At 42.3% G+C, this 17603-nt stretch overlaps 1 protein-coding gene across 1 annotated transcript in view; it reads right to left on the bottom strand.

Moving 5' to 3' along the window:
• CNTNAP2 (contactin associated protein 2) overlaps positions 1-17603 on the bottom strand; it is a 2325432-nt gene that overhangs the window by 213595 nt on the left and 2094234 nt on the right. The window contains exon 19 of the mRNA XM_024991213.2: positions 11049-11285. Within this exon, the coding sequence (XP_024846981.1) occupies positions 11049-11285 (237 nt within the window). The remainder of the gene's footprint in view (positions 1-11048; positions 11286-17603) is intronic.

Raw genomic sequence — 17603 nt, 5'->3', positions numbered from 1 at the left:
GGGTTGCCATGCCCTCCTACAGGGGATCTTCCTGACCCAGGGATCAAACCTGTGTCTCCTGGGTCTCCTGCATTGGCAAGCGTATTCTTTACCACTGAACTACCTGAGAAGCCCCAAATAATGATATGTGCCCATCATAATGGGGCTTCTCTGGTGGCTTAGTGGTAAAGAATCCACCTGCAATGCAGGAGGCACAGGAGACACAGGTTCGATCCCTGGGTCAGGAAGATCCCCTGGAGAAGAGAATGGCAACCCACTCCAGTATTCTTGCCTGGAGAATTCCATGGACAGAGGAGCCTGGTGGGCTACAGTCCATGGGATCACAAAGAGTCAGACATGACTGAAGTGACTGAGCATGCGTGCACATACACCCATCATAATAGTATCTGTCTTAGGGAGGAGTTTCACTGCCCTAAAAACCCTCTGTGCTTTGCCTCGTCATTGCTCCTTCCTACTTCCAACCACAGGAAACCACTGATGGTTTTACTGTCTATAATTTTGCCTTTCCCAAAATGCTATATATTTGGAATTATCCAGTTTCATACTGACTTTTTTCACTTAGTAATACACATTGATATTTCCACCATGTCTTTTCATGGTTTGCCAACTCATTTCTTTTAAAATCTGCATAGTATTCCATTGCCTGGATATACAACAGTTCATTCATTCATTCACCTACTGAAGGGCATCATGGTTGTTCCCAAGTTTTGGCAATTATGAATAGTGCTGCAATATATATTATCTGTGTACAGGTTTTTGTGTGGACATAAGCTCTCAACTCTTTTGGGTAAATAGCAAGGAGCATGATTGCTGGAATGTATGGTGAGAACATGTTCAGTTTGTAGGAAATTGCCCAACTGTCTTTCAGAGTGCTGTACCATTTTGCATTCCCACCAGCAATGAGTTTCTTTTTCTCCACATTCTTGTCAGCATTTTGGGTTGTCAGTATTCCAGATTTTGGCCATTCTAATAGATGTGTAGTGGTATCTCACTGTTGTTTCAATTTGGGTTTCCCTGACTATATATACTGTGGATCATCTTTTCATATTCTTATTTGCCATTTGTATAACTTGTTTGGTGTGCTCTTTGGCCCATTTAAAAATTGCCCTAGTTTTTTCATGTTAGAAACTAAAGAGAGCAAAACTTCATAAAATATCATTGATTCATGGGAAACAAGTTGAAAAACTGCTAACTGATCTAAATCCTAAAACATCTTGTTCACTGTTAATTTTCCAAAGCAATCTCTTTTTGCAATATTAAAAGCAAATAACTATTTTAAAAATACTGATTATATCAGTTTTTAAAACTTCTAATTTATTTTTCAAGAATAAATCCTTTTTTTTAAATTATGAGTTTAAAAAATTTTGTCTTTAAGTTTCAGTAATGTATCTTTAAATGTTTTTTATTTTTGTTATACTGGAGGTTCATAAGACTTCTTGAATTTTTAAGCTTGAGATTCATTCATGACAAATTTTTTTAAGAGCTCTCTCCTCTAACCAAACGCCTGTCCCCAGAATTCAGTGTGGCCCAGCATGGTCTGCCCTGCTAACCTTGGGTGGGACAGTAAGAGCAGCTCTGCTGTTAACACAATGGGCTGGTTCCATGTCCAGGTATCACTCTGCACTTCTGCCTCGCTTTCCCATTGTACTGCAGTTGGGTCCACAGCTTCCACTTCATTCCAGGCTTCATCTCATTTATCTTGGTCTCCTCACTGTCAATCCACTGCTTCCCACATAGTAAGCTTACAGTAAATGTCTGTATTTCACTATACTTGTGCCAGGTGCTTATAAGGAAATTAAATTGTTAGTAATGATCAAACTGGAGAAGGAAATGGCACCCCACTCTAGTACTCTTGCCTGGAAAATCCCATGGACAGAGGAGCCTGGTAGGCTGCAGACCATGGGGTCGCAAAGAGTCAGATATGACTGAGCGACTTCACTTTCACTTTTCACTTTCATGCATTGGAGAAGGAAATGGCAACCCACTCCAGTGTTCTTGCCTGGAGAATCCCAGGGACGGGGGAGCCTGGTGGGCTGTCATCTCTGGGGTCGTACAGAGTCGGACACGACTGAAGCGACTTAGCAGCAGCAGCAGCACTGATCAAACCACTTGATCTTACTTCATTCATCCAGAACATAGATATGTTAAATTTTTACTGCCAATGATTCAATTTTACTGAGAATCTTTACCTTACAGAACTTGAATAGTTTAGAAGCCACCTTATATTTCATGAACTCATCACTTAGAAGCCTACCTAGAGGATTATTGTTAGGCTAGGTTAAACACTACACAAAATCTATATCATATGCTCAGACCTCATGAGAATTTGCAGATCATACATTTAAGATGCCAAGCTTAGCTCAGATAGAGTAGTTGACCCTAATAATTTCTGTTTCCTTAGGGTTTGGCCCTCACTGGGGCAAAACAAGCAAAATATCCATTTATCTAAACCATCCACTATTACAGTCAATTGCAATTGATGGAGGTAAAAGTATGTGAATGAGTTCAGAGCCAGGGTGATCTATAAGATGGCAGATTAAACACAGCTCAAGACCCCTCAGGTTTGATCATTTAAGAAAGTGAATTTCCTCTAACCAAGGGATGCCTCGGACGAGCCCTGCTAAGGCCAGAGCTGCCTGCTGGCAATGATGACCATGAAAGAAGGTTGCAAAGAGGAGCCATTGCACACCAGAGGCAGAACTTTATGTCCTGCAGATATAACAAAATACTTAAGGTCAATCAGAATGTTGGTATGGACATGCTTGTAAGGGAAGCAAAAAATGTGAGTAAATTAAAAGCAAACCCTCCAGAAAATTTATGACACTGATAATTTTTAGGTTCATGAAAGAAAAGAAATGGGTAGAGTTTCAGCTGATTTCTAGGAAATGATAGAGTATTATTTTTATAAACTTCATAAATTACTGAATTCTCATTACTGCTGAAGAATGAGGAATAAAAACATTCAACAACACACACAGGAAAATGAAAACTGTTTATCCAAAAAGGTCCAAAACCTGGTGGGTAATAGAAATGGGCACAAACTTAAAGTTATTTATCATTTATGTGAGGCAAAGTCCAAAACTCTGTCCTTTATTACATTTGGTGTTTTACAAAGGGCTTGTTTTTACCACTGACTTTTAAAAAAACCCTTTCTGCAGAAAAGTTAATAGGTCAGGTTTTGCTTTGTATCTGGGACCCCAAAGAAAAGCCCAGGTCAGGGAGAATGCTATTTACCACCATAAAATTTGATAATGAAGTCACCTAAGCTTGAAGGCCATCTCTGTAGCTCTGACCTTTTAGAATCAAGTCAAAAGCATTTCCTTTTATCTCTAAGTATTTACAGGCTTTTGTCCACAAGAATTTTCTTAACTTTTCTTCTTTCTTTTTAAAATCAGATGACTGTATGTTTTTCTGATATTTTTAAGGTCTGAAGATTTAAAAAACATATTAATAGAGGAGAGTTTTCCCTTCTTGAATAACATTCTAAGGGGAAGAGGAAGAGGAAAAAGAATTCTTGTTCCTGTAGGCATGAGTCCAAATCTATAAAATCTCCTGTTCCAACTGGCAATGAAAAAGCAGCCCATGAAAGACATTTCTTCCTGATGGTGTCAACTCTTCTCCAAGCTGGGATCAAGAGTGGGGAGGCCAATCAGAAAAAATGGCTGGTGTTCCCATTGGTGTGTGAGTGCTTAGTCTTGTCTGACTCTGAGACCCCATGGATGGTAGCTCGCCAGGCTCCTCTGTCCATGGGATTCTCCAGCCAAGAATACTGGAGTAGGTTGCCATTTCCTCCTCCTGGGATTGTTGCCATTATCTAGTTTCATATAAAGGTGTGATCCTAAGATGCGTTTCTCTTTTCTCTCTCCCCTAATTGTTTTATGATATTTTGAAATGAACCTTCCCTAAAAGGCTTCAAACCCCACTCTACAAGGGCAGCCCATAGATTTCCTCTGCTCTCTGAGCAGTGCCTGGAGCCACCGAGAAGCAGAGTTTGGAAATATTCGAAGTGCATTGGGCAAAGCCACCTCCTCCCGCTTACCAGGAAACACTCCTTTAGGAGGCAAGAAGGAAGATCCTCGTCCCTTACAGGTTGAACTTGGATTTGAGTCTTGGACTTGGACTGGTGGGTACAATTTAATTTCCTTGAACTTGGACTTGAGTCCTCTCAGCAAAATGGAGTCCTGAACTCTTTCAGTGCCTTCATGTCTCCTGATGGGTTTTGATTTAGGAAGGGACCCAGCCATCGCTAAGTGACCTAATTTGGCTCTTAGTGGGGATGGACACCTTATATGAGGAACTGCACTTGTGGGTGTGATCCCTGGGATGCAGAGACTGGGGTGTCCATTCCCATCTCTGCATATTCCTCAGTCCATCAGGGTTTAGGGTCCAGAAGTGATACTTTCAGCTTTAGAAAAATATGACTGTGACCACAATTTAGTAGGGAGCACACTTTATGATACTGCCATTGCTTCTCCGGTAGCTGATGAGACCGAGGATGAGATGGTTGGATGACATCACTGGCTCAATGGACATGGGTTTGGGTGAACTCTGGGAGTTGGTGATGCACAGGGAGGCCTGGCCTGCTGCAGTCCATGGGGTCTCAAAGAGTCAGACACGACTGAGTGGCTGAACTGAACTGAACTGAACTGAATCCAGCACTCAGAGGTAACTGAAACAATGCTAGTTAGGCATCTGATATTTAAAGCTTTTAGGGACAGATGAAAGGATGACATGATTTAAAGTAAAAACAAAAACACAAACAACAAAAAAACAAAGTGCAGAGAATGGACAGGGACACCTGTTGTCTGACTGATGTGTACCAGGTTTTCAGCTCGGAAATTTGTTCACATGATCCCATGTGAGCCTCACGGTGGAATTAAGAATAGATGTTACATACTGCTGAAGATGAGGCCGAGTGGAGTTACACATTTGCTCAAGGTCATGGAACCTGCAGGTGAGGACGCTAGATTCAAACTCACGTCTAATTCCCTCATCCATTCTCTATGTGGGGACTTGAGTTAGCCATAAACAGTCTCTTCTGTATCAGTTACAATGGCAGGACACTCAGGGAGAGCAAGAGGCGGAGCCGGACCACAGGGATGGGGGCGTGCGTTTGTGTGGCTGTAAATGAGGTGATGCTGCATCTGCTGACCCTCCTCCTTCACTCGTGATCACTGCAGTCCTGTTACCTTGGTCCTTCTAAGACTGGACTTTATCTGAGTGACAAACAAATGGATGTTTGAGAAGAAAAGACAACTCCCTAAACTCAGACACTGTTTTCTGAGTATTTAAAGATATGCATTTAAAGACCCTGATGCTGGGAAAGATTGAGGAGAAAAGGACAAGAGGGCGGCAGAGGGTGAGATGGTTAGATAGCATCACCAACTCCATGGATGTGAACTTCAGCAAACTCCAGGAGATAGTGGAGGACAAGGAAGCCTGCCATACTGCAGTCCATGGGGTTGCAAAGAGTCAGACGTGACTTAGCGACTGAACAACAGTGAAGCTTCAGCTGCTGTCCTGGTTTGGCAGAGGAACATGAAAATTTTTACAGGAAAAAAAATGCAGAGAAGTGAATTAGGAGATATTTTTGTGCCTCTTGATGATAAGTTCTTGCTAAACTTGGCTCAGTGAAGGGATCCTAATGAAGAACTCTTTCTGGCAGCCTGGATGATGGCTAATTCTCATCTCCTGCTTTTGTGTACACTAGATTGTCCTGGTTCTGTAGATGTAAACCACTGAAATATTTTGAAAATTTCAGTATAGTCAGACTCAACTGTACGTTCAAAGCGCCTGTTCACTGAATGTTTGTTAAAGAAATAAATCAATAAGTGATTACTGCTTACACCTAAATGTCTGGGTGTAGGGTGGGGGTGAGGGGAGGGAAAGAGGGAGAGAGAGAGAGAAAGAGGTTGTGTTCAGATCTTGTATTCTGTTTCTTCTTATGATAGAATTTGCATCCAAGAATGTGCTGTTTTTTTTTTTTTTTTAACCGAATCACCATAACTAAAAAGCTTCAAGACCAGGGGTTCTCTTTTCAGTTTTACATGAAGCTACATGAAGGATCAGGCCTCTCAGGTGGCTCAGCGGTAAAGAATCCACCTGCATTCACGGGTTTGATCCCTGGGCTGGAAGATCCCCTGGAGAAGGAAATGGCAGCCCTCTCCAGTATTCTTGCCTGGGGAATCCCATGGACAGAGGAACCTGGTGGCTACAGTCCATGGGGTCGCAGAGTCGGACAGGACTGAGCGCCTAAACAAACATGAAGGACCGTGCCCTGGTGAGAAGCAGTAATACACAGTGATGGTGAAGAACCGGGGCTTTGAGTCAAACTGCCCGCGTATAAATCGCAGTCCTGCTACTTACTGGTATGTGAACCTCAGGCAAGTGACTAATACCCTCTTGTGCCTAAAGTTCCTTCTCTGTAAAATGGGGAAAATAATTATAGTACCAACATAGGGCTGTCATGAGTATTAGGTGATGTTAACATATTTAAAGACCTTGGCACACTGCCTGGCACATAGCAAGTTCTCAATAAATGTCAGCTGTTACCATGGTTAAATACGGAATTAAGATGCACCAAAGGTTTTCATATGCACTTCTGTTGATTTCCTATGATTGCCCTAACAATGGTTCACACCCTGGGTGGCCTGAAACAACAGAAATTTATTCTCTCACAGTTATAGTGGCTCAGAGTAAAAAGCGAGGTGTTATCAGGGCCACATGTCTTCTGAAGGTTCCAGGGGAGGGTCCTTCCTTGCTTTTTCGGGCTTCTGGGGGCCCCCCATGTGTTCCTGGCCCACCCTAGTCCAGGATGACTCCACATTAATTACATCTGTAAGGAGCCTATTTCCAGACAAGGTCACATTCTGAGGTTCCGGGTGGACAAGTGCTTGGCAGAGAGGGACCCTATTCAATCCGTGGTTGTATTCAGCTACAAACATTTAATACAGAAATTGCTGTGGCTGCGATAGGTCTGCTACTTTCCCTCTTGCTTGAAAACCCAGAGAAGACAGAGTTTACTTCTAATCATGTTGTTAATTTCTGGTTAGAAATAAAATTGAGGTTGATAGTCATAAATGTGTTTTGAGGTTTGACTGTCCAAGAAGGAATAGGTCCGTTTAGAGAAGACAACCAGTGGCGTGTCCAGGGGTCCCCAGTGGGGGTCCCCACTAATGCTGGGTATGACAGACCCACAGCCAAGCCTTCCATGTAAGCTGGGTTTGCCCTGCTCCCAGAGGCATCTATGGTCTCAGCCAATGGGCTGCCAAGGAACCGTCCATGGGATGGCGCTGTCTGCGCTGAGTGAAGTGGTGGCTATTGGCTGGGCATTCTAAGAAGAGGGGACATTGCACAGTTATCTGTAGAGACGAGGTGACTGGCTATGAGGTCTAGTTATAGAGTTTTTGGGAGGCCCTCATGCTCTCTGGGCTGCCCTTGTGGTTCAACTGGTAAAGAATCCGCCTGCAATGCAGGAGACCTGGGTTTGATCCCCCGGTTGGGAAGATCCCCTGGAGAAGGGAAAGGCTACCCACTAGTGTTCTGGCCTGGAGAATTCCATGGACTGCATAGTCCATGGGGTCGCAAAGAGTCAGCCACGACTGAGCGACTTTAACTTTCACTCATGCTCTCCCCCAAACCCGAACTTTTCCCCACTCAGCTTTTCTATTTAATGCCTCTTCCCTGGGAGAGCTGACACCTTAAGTGATGATCAAATCTTTAAAGATTCATTTGGAAAAAAAAAAAAAAGGTTTTAGGAGAAGTTTTTGATAAGAGTTCAGAGAAGAGAGAAAGGAGTGTCTGCTATCTACACTGTGCTGGTGGGACAGTGACTGTCAAACCTGCAAAGCAAAGAGCATCATCAGGAGGGACCTGCTAGAGACCCTGTATGCCCCCCTCACCTGGCTGAGTGTGATACAAGTGTTTTTTATTTTCATACAGCTTGGCCCCAACAAGGCACGCCTTCCTTCAGGGCCCATCTGAAAGGTGACTGCTTTGAAGGTTTGTGAAAAAACGGGCTCTGTTGAATGCGTGGAGAGAGGGATTTTTCAAAGGTAATTTAATTATATGCAGTTTTCACCCGAGATGCTCCTCCATTCCAGATAGTGTGATTACATGGTATCATGATTTCTGGTTAATAACTAGATATTTTCTAACCATAGGTAGTTGAGCCTTGAATGCATGGGGTAAGGGCTCTGCTTCTTAGTACTTAGTTCTTCCCCCAAAGAGGCAAAAGTGAGGGAAAAAAGAGGTAATTCATCATTGTATAAAGATTAGAAAATACAGCAAAAAGATAAGAGAAAATAAATATTTGTGTTTTCACCCTCTCCCTGGAATAATGACAGTTAATATTTTGATGGGTTTTCCTGGTGGCTGAGATGGTAAAGCATCTGTCTGCAATGCAGGAGACCCAGGTTTGATTCCTGGGTCAGTAAGATCTCCTGGAGAAGGAAATGGTAACCCGCTCCAGTATTTTTGCCTGAAGAATTCCACAGACAGAGGAGCCTGGTGAGTTACAGTCCATGGGGTCACCAAGAGCTGGACATGACTGAGTGACTAACATAATATTTTGATATGTTTCCTTGTGTGTGTGTGTGTATGTGTGTGTGTTAGATTTTGTATAGACATTTAATCATGTTGTGTGTGATATGTTGAGACCCATTTCATTAACTCAGCAAAATTCTGTGGACCTCTGTCCACATACACAAGGACAGAACTATTCTAGCCGAGGAAGTGAAGTAAAGTGAAAGTTGCTCAGTCATGTCCGACTCTTTGTAACCCCATGGAATTCTCCAGGCCAGAATACTGGAGTGGGTAGCCTTTCCCTTCTCTGGGGGATCTTCCCAACCCAGGGACTGAATCCAGGTCTCCTGCATTGCAGGCGGATTCTTTACAGTTGAGCCACAAGGGAAGCCCAAGAATACTGGAGTGGGTAGCCTATTCCTTCTCCAGGGGATCTTCCCAACCCAGGAATCAAACTGGGGTCTCTTGCATTGCAGGCAGATTCTTTACCAACTGAGCTATCAGAGAAGCCTGAGGAAGCCTGCCTGCAAAAGACTTTCACAAGCTCACTCTTAGGCAGATGACTGTGGTTGCTCTCTCTGGAGGCTGAGTCATGTGGCTGTAGACCCCTGGAGGGTGTGGTCACAGGAGCTGATGCTCTGGGAGGTGAAACCCAGATCAGAGGCACCACCTGGCCGCAGGCCTCGGCTGGAAGACCCCATCTGGGAATGAGCCTGCCTATGTGCAGGTGAAGCTTTTCTGATTCCTCTCAATCAGCACCACCTTCATCCTCCCCAGGTCAAGAGAATACTTGTCTTGACCCAGAAGGATGCCCACAGATACTTTCCAAATACAGTTTGCTGTTTTCAGTCTTTTTTGGTAAAGCCATAAACTGAGTCAAATGTAAACTCACCCTGCTAAACAGGTATTAAGAGAATATTTAGGGATTTTTAATGTAAACCCTTTGAAATAATGTCACTGGGAATTCACAGGCTTTCTTGGACTCCATCTCAAGAACTGGCAAGGCAGAAGGGTATATACTCTCATCTTTCTGTTTGTGAATATTGCCTATTAACCCCCAGAGGTTGTGTGTGAGCTACTGTACTTAACCTAACTCTCCAAAAATAAGGGGCTCATGATTTTCTTTAAATTGGTACTTATGCAGTGGAATCTCTCAGACATTAGCGCTCACTTGATTGCATTCAGACACCACTTTGGCAAGGGAATGACTACATTAAATTAGCATCAAGCACAATGAATGGTAATTGCAAGGCTGTCATTTCTACAAGTGCAAAATTAATGTGTTCTGCAAACCCTTCCCATTGTGTGACACCAGAAAACCATGGAACCATGTTGTTGCAAGTGGGAGAATGCTCTGTAACAGCAGTGCTAATGCGCTGTGGATTATTCAGCAGTGGTGTTCCTTTCCACCTTGGTTGTTGTCTCATGCTCATCCTTCAAGCCCAGTCTGACCGAATTTACATGCTTACATGACAGCACTGTGAGACAGTAGGCTGGATGTACAGAGAGTGTTAGGGAACAATTCCTCCTTCTGTGTGGCATCTTGTGTGAATGATGGCAGCATAAACAACCCTCCATGTATTCATCAGAGTATGAAAAGGCTACTTATGTAAAGCTTCTTATAAAGAGATGCACCAACCATTTACAGAAAACTTTACCCAAACGCTATACATTCATTTAGAAAGAGAAGAGTGAGTTACATGCATTTCAATTGTAGCTTGAGAAGAGGGTCAGCTCTGCCTCTCCCCAGCCCTCTTGCTTACAAGTAGAAAAGAAGCCACAGGCCAGGTGTGTGAATTTCTTCTGGTTATGCAAGATCACCGGGTGTATCCTGAATGACAACAGCCATACACACCAGGTTCTTGGAGTCAGCTGATTGGCTTTGCTGAATTTATTAGGGGTTACTCCTTCAAGACTGAAATAAGGCAGTAACATTGTTAGATGTTACTGCATTATTAGATGTAGTATCTCAGTATTCCTGCACTTTGAGGGGGCTGAGAACCCGCCACTGAGGTGTCCTATAGAAGAGTGATAAAAAATGATTGTGACAAGAATTGAACAGAGGGGCTTTCTTGTGAGTCCAACCTGAATTCATTCTCTTAGCAGCTGGGGGAGAAGTGGACATGAAGAGCACTGGGCAGCACAGATTGAGTCACTGCACGATGTACAGGTCCAAGCGACTGAGAGGGTCAGGAGGCCCATCACGGACCCCTTTCAATGGCTACTTACTTTATTCCTCATTGTTAAGGCATGGCGTGGCTATTTGCTCTGTAATGTTCTAGTCACTTCAAAGTTTGCTTGAATTTAGGGGGAAACTCTGCACCACACTCAAAGCTTTTCTCTTCTTAATGAACAACAAAGATGAAGGGATTGTTTTAGGGGACTTCCTACTTATGATGGGAGAAAAATTCCAAACACTTTACCCTTGGAGTGAAGTACCCGTATGCCAGCTGAAGAGCAATTCAACAGATGATCTGGGCTTCAAAGATATCTAAACGTGGCTCTGGAAACTGGTTCTGACCTACCTTTGTTGCAAAATGTTCCATCATAGGCTGTGTTGGAGCAATCGCAGGAATAGCCATGGTACTTCTCTATGCACTTGCCTCCATTCTCACAGTTGGCTCCGTAGCTGGTGCAGTGCCCTGAGCACCCGGATTTGAAACCAGATGTGACCTTGGCTCTCTCTTCCAAGTCCAGAGTCACCCCATTCATCCTTAGGGAGCGGATACAGCCCAGGAAGCCCTGCTGGCCTCCAGCACCACCTGGAAGACAGAAGGCACGGAGCTCAGACAGAATCACCTCTGCCGCGGCTCCTATTTCATTCCTCATGCCTTGGACCACTGTGGGAGGAGAGAGACTGCCAAGTGCTGCAGGCTCTCTTACTGTCAATAGAAGAGCTTGCAACTTCCCCCCCTTAGGCTATAACGCCTACTTAAAAAAGAGGCTGTCTTGGGAGAAGCAATAAATTTGCTACAGAACTAAAATGCTTGGAGACACACACAAATTTTATAAGCTGTTTTGGAAGTCTAATCTGGTTTCCTTAGGAGAGAAGTTCATACGAATCTCTAAGTTCCTTGGTTTTTAATCTCACGTTGTTATATTCCACAGCACTATCTACTGGAAGAGATATAAAAAGGCAGAGGGATATGAATATATTAGCATAGTTAACAAGTCAATTAGTCAGAAGAAGTAAATCCATTTGGAATGTGGTTGTAAGTCCTGGTTCTTCTTGTCTCAAGAAAAGCTTTGCTTTGAAATTCATGTTAAGGATTCCCAGAGCTCCTTGTCTGGAGTTGTTGGAAATTGGAATTGACGATTTCACACAGAAGTCAACTATACCACATTTATTACCAGGTCAGTTTAGATTTTATTGCCTTTGTTTAAATGCCATTTCAAGACACATAACACAAAAAGCAAGTTCACTGTGATTTTCTAAGTTATGGAGTTAGAGTTTATGAGCATGAAAATATTAAAATATTCTTAACAAATTTCATAGCAGAATTCATTGGAGAATTGTTAATATATCACAAGTGGATTGTGTCTATAATAACCTTTGCTATGATTTTTTAAGCAGCTGGTACAAAAAAAGAGGAACTCAAATTTATAAATGTGCCTGGGTTTTAGACTAACAGCTCTTCTGGAAATTAAATACAATGATAATAGTTAAACTTATTAAAAGAAATCTGATGGGGATTTAGAAAAAAAGAGATATGGTTAATAAAGTGAAAGTTACTCTTTTATTGAGGGCAATGTAGTAGGTATTCTACTAAGCACCTTATGTATGATATTCACCTAAATCTTACAACAACCTGACAAGGTAGGCATTGTTAGTTAGTTAGTTCAGTCACTCAGTCGTGTCCAGTTCTTTGTGACCCCATGAACTGCAGCATGCCAGGCCTCCCTGTCCATCACCAACTGCCGGAGTCTACCCAAACCCATGTCCATTGAGTCGGCGATGCCATCCAACCATCTCATCCTCTGTCGTCCCCTTCTTCTCCTGCATCAGGGTCTTTTCCAATGAGTCAGCTCTTCGCATCAGGTGGCCAAAGTATTGGAGTTTCAGCTTCAACATCAGTCTTTCCAAAGAACACCCAGGACTGATCTCCTTCAGAATGGACTGGTTGGATCTCCTTGCAGTCCAAGGGACTCTCAAGAGTCTTCTCCAACACCACAGTTCAAAAGCATCAATTCTTCAGTGCTCAGCTTTCTTTATAGTCCAATTCTCACATCCATACATTGTTATCTTGCCCTAATTATTTGGATAACAAAACTGAGGTTTAGAGACATGAAGTCCTGTACTTAGGACTCATAACTCTGCAGTGCCAGGGCACTGTCAGCTCTGTCTTATTCTTGAGCTGTGGTTTTAGACTCTGTTCTGTGATGATCGTCTAATACAGAAGATCTTCAGGGTCTGGAGGGCACAGACATACGTGTTTCTGAGGTGTAGATTTAGATGTCTTTAAGACAGCATGGTCAATAGGATTGGCAGACTTTGGGTGAGGTTGCACACTGGAGATGGATTCTGATCACTTATTCCAGTATCTTGAGAAAAAGTGTGCAATTACACGACTCAACAGACAGGGCTTGTGGATCAGAGGCTTTAGTTGCAGAGATGGATCAGCCTTTGTTTATGCCTGTGTATCCTCAGCCGTGAAATGGCATATGACTTGCACTACTATCTTTGTAAACCCAAGCCTTGCAGTTCTCTCATTGGGTAGTACTGAGATTTGAGTGATGATTCTCCAGGGATTATTCCTTCTAGTAAAATATTTAAATAGAAGAGGATTAATTGAAGGGAGTCCAATGCCCATTTCAATAGCTGTGGGAGAGTAGATGGCAAAAGAAGTTACTAAAAACAACCACTTTGAAGAATTTCCCATTTTGCAATCTGCTCATCAGCACCTTTGCACACTTCTGGGCTGTGGAGAATTTGGGCCTTAGCTATGATTTGAAGAATTTCAATCCATGAGTCACCATTTGTGTGCTAAAATTTCCATTTGGCATCTATCATTTTATCAGCTATGGCTTTTGTTCTTGCAATAAGGGTTTTTCCAAAGGGTCTTTTGTTCAATAAATGCCTCATCATTTAAATTTTCATCACTACTCAATTAAAATAATTATATCCTGCCAAAATATGCTGAAAATTTAAAATCTGTGTTTTTAGATGTCTGCCTCTCCTTCCCCTGGTTACAAATATAATAGTTTTTCATTGTGGAAACCATAAACACACTGATAAGCAAAATGAAAAAGAGAATCTGTAATGCTACTCAGATAGAATTACCTTCATTCTTAGCAAATAGCTTTTCTCTCTTTTATCTGTGAACATACCTATGTGTAAAAAATAAAACAAAGGAAAAAGCGGGGTATGCACATTGCTTTGAAATTTGCTTTTCTCATTTAACATATCATAAAACACTTCCCCAGCAATAAATATTCAAATAGAACATCTTGTTTAACATCTGCACAGCAGCCCAGCCTGCAAAACACTGTAAGTTATTTTGTCATTCCCCTACCTTTGGGCTTTAAGCAGCGTATTCCAATTTCCACTGTATATGATACTGTAATAAACAGCCTTGTAACAACCTTTTCATGCTGTCCAGTTTTTCCTTAGAATTAATTCTCAGACGTGTAATTGCTGGGTACAAGGGAATATACGTTTTAAAGTCATTTACAATATATTTCCCTCTTAGAAGACTTTATTAATTTGTATTATATTTCACCAGTAGGGTATCAGACCCCTGTCTTCTCCACAACGATTCTAATACTAGACAGAATCTTTTCGAATTTATAGGCTGGAGGGTGGGGAAAGAGTTCATTCTTTTAATTTGCATTGCTTCAATACTGTGAGTTGAATAATTTTTTTTTTTTCTCATTTCTATTTTTTGGTTTCTTCATGACCTTTGTTTTTTGGGGGGAAGTGGAGAAGGGAATAGCAACCCACTCCAATATTCTTGCCAGGAGAATCCTATGGACAGAGGAGCCTGGTGGGCAACAGTCCACGGGATTGCAAAGAATCAGACATGACTGAGAGACTAACACAGTAATACAGGAGAAGATACATTTCTTATTGATTGATAACAATATTTGGGGCTTTAACTTTTTGTAATAAATTTGGCAACTACATCCTTCCAGTTTGCATCTGTTAACTTGTACATAATGTTTCTTTTTCCCTATGAAAGGTTTTGATGTTTATGTAGTCACATCTATCTTATTTTTATGATTTCTGCCTTTGATATTAGACTTATAATAACTTTTTCTAATCCAAAATAATATAATTTTTAAACTATATTTTCTTCTAGAACTTTTATGATTTTACTTCTTTTAACATTTCATTCTTTAATCTATCTGGGATGTACATTAATTTTGAAATAATGCATATTTAAGGGTGTCAGCAATGGTTGAGAGTTTGAAGAGACTTGTTAAAAGACTCTAAATGACAATCTGATAAAAATGGAGATTTAGTAAGTTTCAGTTGTCAGAGAAAGTATGTATAGCTTAATTCATAGTTTAATTGTATCAAAATAAGTATTTAGAGATATGTGTATATGCTTCATTATGTACATAAACAAACTTCATTCAGTGAGAGGATTTAGCCTCTTTGGTTCATTCTGGACCTGTTCTTTCTGAGTTCTTACACCCGCCAGTCTTCCTTCCTGCCTTTGTGTTTGTATGGCTCTCTCCCTATTGACTGCTGACTGTTTTTGGTCAGCTCTGTGGCTTCAATCAAATCTCAGCATCCTTCTCTCAGCATCAGTCTTTACTCTCCATAAAGGAGGCTGCACTGGATGTCTCGGGTCCTTCCAGCTATGAATTACTCTGGTCCATGATGCACAATCTCTCCCTGGAGGCTTGTGTGTCTCCCTCTCTACCTTTCAGCAAATTACTCTCAATTTCTCCTAAATTTCTTTTTGCTTCCTTTTCCCTCTTTGCACTGCTGCCTGACCTTCCCCCTGCTTCTTTCCTTAATTGACCATAGCATACAGCTATAGTCTAATTTGTATTTGTTGCATTGATTAAATAAAGTTTTACAGTATTTTCTTAATTTATAAAGAAGGCAAGTGGAATGCCATTTCCCTCTCTATAAAGGAAAACCAAATAACTTACATTCTTTTTTTAGATGGTCCCTAATTTCTGAAATGGGTCAGTGAGCTGGAAAGTACTTTTACTGACCTAGTCAATATGAAGAAAAGTCTTTTGTCCTGAAAACGGTCATTAAATATTATGCAAAGGATGCTAATGCACTAGAGCCAGTGATAATTATTTGAGTTCAAGTTGTCTGCTCTATAGAAATCTGTCTTGGTGACAAATGTCATAAGTTTAAATTGTAGGTCTGCAAGCAAAAATGCTACTTAACCTTCGTTAATTAGAAAATCAACACATTGTCACTGAAGAGAGCCCCGTGCCACGTGAGGGCCTCACGCACATTAGTCAGACCTCTGATAATTACCCAAGGGGAGACGTGGGTTTAATTTGTAAATCATTTTCCATGTGAAATGCTATTCAAGTATTGCAATTAAAGATTAATTATGAAAATGCTGTAACTACCCATAATGAATAATACAGTCATCAAAGGTACAGAAGATTGGGGCAAAATAATCAGGTATTAAATTAAACATAAAGGGTGAAACTAATGATCAGGAGGAATTCTAAAAAACACTGTCCTCAAACTAGGAGCTTAATAGTTTTCTAAGGAGCTAAGTTGGGTTCCAGAGCACCTGTGCCCTGAGAGACAGGTCAGTCACTCGCCATAGAGAGAAACTTCACCAAAGCTCACACACACAGAATCTAATTTATCCATTCAATAAGTATTAATTTTATGGCTCCTAATCCTCGTCTAGATGTTTAGAAGGTACTGTGACACAAAACACACACAAGTCTTTGCCCTTGCAGAGCTTACATTCTTGCCGAGGGAGAAGGAAATTTAACAAAAAGCTCAGTAAGTTATGCCGCGTTTGAAGTCAGTGCGGGTTAGGTGGGATCTGGAGTGGGGTGGGGGAGACCCCTATTTTATTTATTTGTTTTTATTTTTTGGCTGTGCCACATGGGATCTTTGTTCACAGACCAGGGATGGGAGGGATGGAAGGGTGGAGTCTTAATCCCTGGACCACCAAGGAAGTCCCAGGGGAATTCCTGTTTCAAATGGAGCCCTTAGGGCACATCCCACTGAGAAACTGCCAGAAAGAGTATCCAAGGACAAAAGCCCTGGGAAGACAGAGGTCAGGGGGCACTTCCCTGCAGGCAGGGGGAGGGTGGTGAGGGAAGGGAGGTGAGACAGGAACTGCCAAGAGAAGCAAAGCCACCAGCTCACGAGTTACGGCACTGGGAGGAGGAATTCCCTGCTGGTCCGGTGGTTGACAATCTCCCTGTCAATGCAGGGGATATGTGTTCAATTCCTGGTCAGGGAAGATCCCAGAGCCCTGAGTGTGGCACACTAAGCCCATGTGCCACAACTACTGAACCCACACTCGAGAGACCGTGCTCCACAATGAGAGAAGCCACCGCTATGAAGCCCGTTACCCACAACGAAGAGTGGCCCCCACTCACCGCAACTAGAGAAGGCTCATGTGCAGCAATGAAGACCCAGCGCAGCCAAAAAATACGTTAAAAAATAAATAAAAATAAAAAGACGGAGGAGACGTACTTGTTGCCCACAGGTTGATACAAATGTAATCACAGCCATACTATGGTGTGAGGTGCAGTGTGACAGGAGGGGCAGCAAACAAGCGAGGAGAGCATGAACTGAGCTCACAAAGCCCTACACCTGGGTGTCAGCTCTGCGGCTCCCTGCTCGATCTTCCCCGCTCCTCTTTGAGCCTGTCTCCTCATGGATGAAACTGACAAACATATACACCTTGCATGCATGCTGCATGCTAAGTCGCTTCAGTCAGGTCTGACTGTGTGACCCCCGGACTGTAGCCCGACAGGCTCCTCTGTCCATGGCATTCTCCAGGCACAAATACTGGAGTGGGTTGCCATGCCCTCCTCCAGAGGATCTTCCTAATCCAGGGATTGAATACATGTCTCATGTCTCCTGCATTGGCAGGAAGATTCTTTACCACTAGCACCACTTGGGAAGCCAG

The sequence above is a fragment of the Bos taurus genome, chromosome 4, assembly GCF_002263795.3.
Source record: "Bos taurus isolate L1 Dominette 01449 registration number 42190680 breed Hereford chromosome 4, ARS-UCD2.0, whole genome shotgun sequence".
Taxonomy (NCBI): domain Eukaryota; kingdom Metazoa; phylum Chordata; class Mammalia; order Artiodactyla; family Bovidae; genus Bos; species Bos taurus.
This window is presented reverse-complemented; position numbering and strand designations above follow the sequence as displayed.